Consider the following 1,238-nt stretch of genomic DNA (forward strand, 5'->3'; position numbering starts at 1 on the left):
TTCACCAAATTATGGATGCGGTCACTGAGTAGAAAGGAGGTGTGTTTTTTTGTATAGTTACGGTGGTACGGGAAAAACATTTATGTGGAACACACTTTCAGCCGCTTTACGTTCTAATCGTGATATTGTGTTGAATATTACATCAAGTGGAATAGCAAGTCTACTTCTACCAGGAGGAAGAACTGCACATTCAAGATTCAAAATTCCCGTTCCATGTATTGATACATCTATTTGTAACATTGAGAAAAAATCTGACCTTGCTGGATTGTTGCGAAATGACTCAGTTGATCATATGGGATGAGGCTCCAATGGCTAACAAGTGGTGTTTCGAGGCTCTTGACAAATCATTGAAAGATATAATGGGTACAGCCGAGAAACCGTGTGAAAAGATTTTTGGAGGGAAGGTTGTTGTCTTTGGTGGTGATTTTAGACAAATTCTACCAGTTGTACATAGAGGTACAAGGTCTGATATAATGCATTCAACAATAAATGCCTCATATATCTGGGAACATTGCAAGGTTCTAACACTCACCAAAAACATGTGCTTGATATCTGGGTCAAATTCAAACAATGTTGAAGAGATAGAGAGTTTCTCAAAATGGATTTTACAAGTTGGAGATGGTAAGGTATCTGAACCAAATGATGGATATGCTGAAATTACTATTCCAAATGACTTTCTTTTAGCAGATTTCTTCGACCCAATTGAGACTATTGTTAAAAGTACCTACCCAAACCTCATTGAAAATCTCACCAATCCTGAATTTCTCCAAAGTAGAGCTATTTTAGCGTCTACATTAGAGGTTGTGGACGAAATCAACGATTACATTACTAATCTACTTCCAGGTAAACAATTCTCTTTCATATTAACCAACTTAATGGTTTATCACTGCATTTACTTTTACATTTTATTCATTTTTCATATAATGTTCTTATTAGGTGATGAAAAGGAGTATTTAAGTAGTGATTCTATTGATAGATCTGAAGCTAATGACAATGAGGCTTTTGAGCATTTGACTCCATAATTCTTAAGCTGTTTGAAAACTTCAGGATTACCTAATCATTCCATGAAATTAAAGATTGGCACAACAGTAATGTTGATTCGGAATTTGGACCAATGTGAGGGACTATGCAATGGTACCAGATTAATTGTAACAAGGTTAGCAAACCATGTTATCGAGGCTAAGATTATTTCAGGTACACATGTTGGAAACACTATTTACATACCTAGAATGTCTTTG

The 1,238-nt window shown here is 35.6% G+C and overlaps 1 protein-coding gene across 1 annotated transcript; it reads left to right on the forward strand.

The window, feature by feature from the left end:
- Nucleotides 1-275: 275 nt before the first annotated feature.
- Nucleotides 276-1,022, forward strand: LOC131636997 (uncharacterized). The gene is made up of 2 exons (XM_058907567.1): nucleotides 276-843; nucleotides 937-1,022. Exons 1-2 carry the CDS (start codon nucleotides 276-278, stop codon nucleotides 1,020-1,022), a joined length of 654 nt encoding a protein of 217 aa, XP_058763550.1.
- The last annotated feature ends 216 nt before the right edge of the window (nucleotides 1,023-1,238 follow it).

Source organism: Vicia villosa, unplaced genomic scaffold (genome assembly GCF_029867415.1).
Source record: "Vicia villosa cultivar HV-30 ecotype Madison, WI unplaced genomic scaffold, Vvil1.0 ctg.001884F_1_1, whole genome shotgun sequence".
Taxonomy (NCBI): domain Eukaryota; kingdom Viridiplantae; phylum Streptophyta; class Magnoliopsida; order Fabales; family Fabaceae; genus Vicia; species Vicia villosa.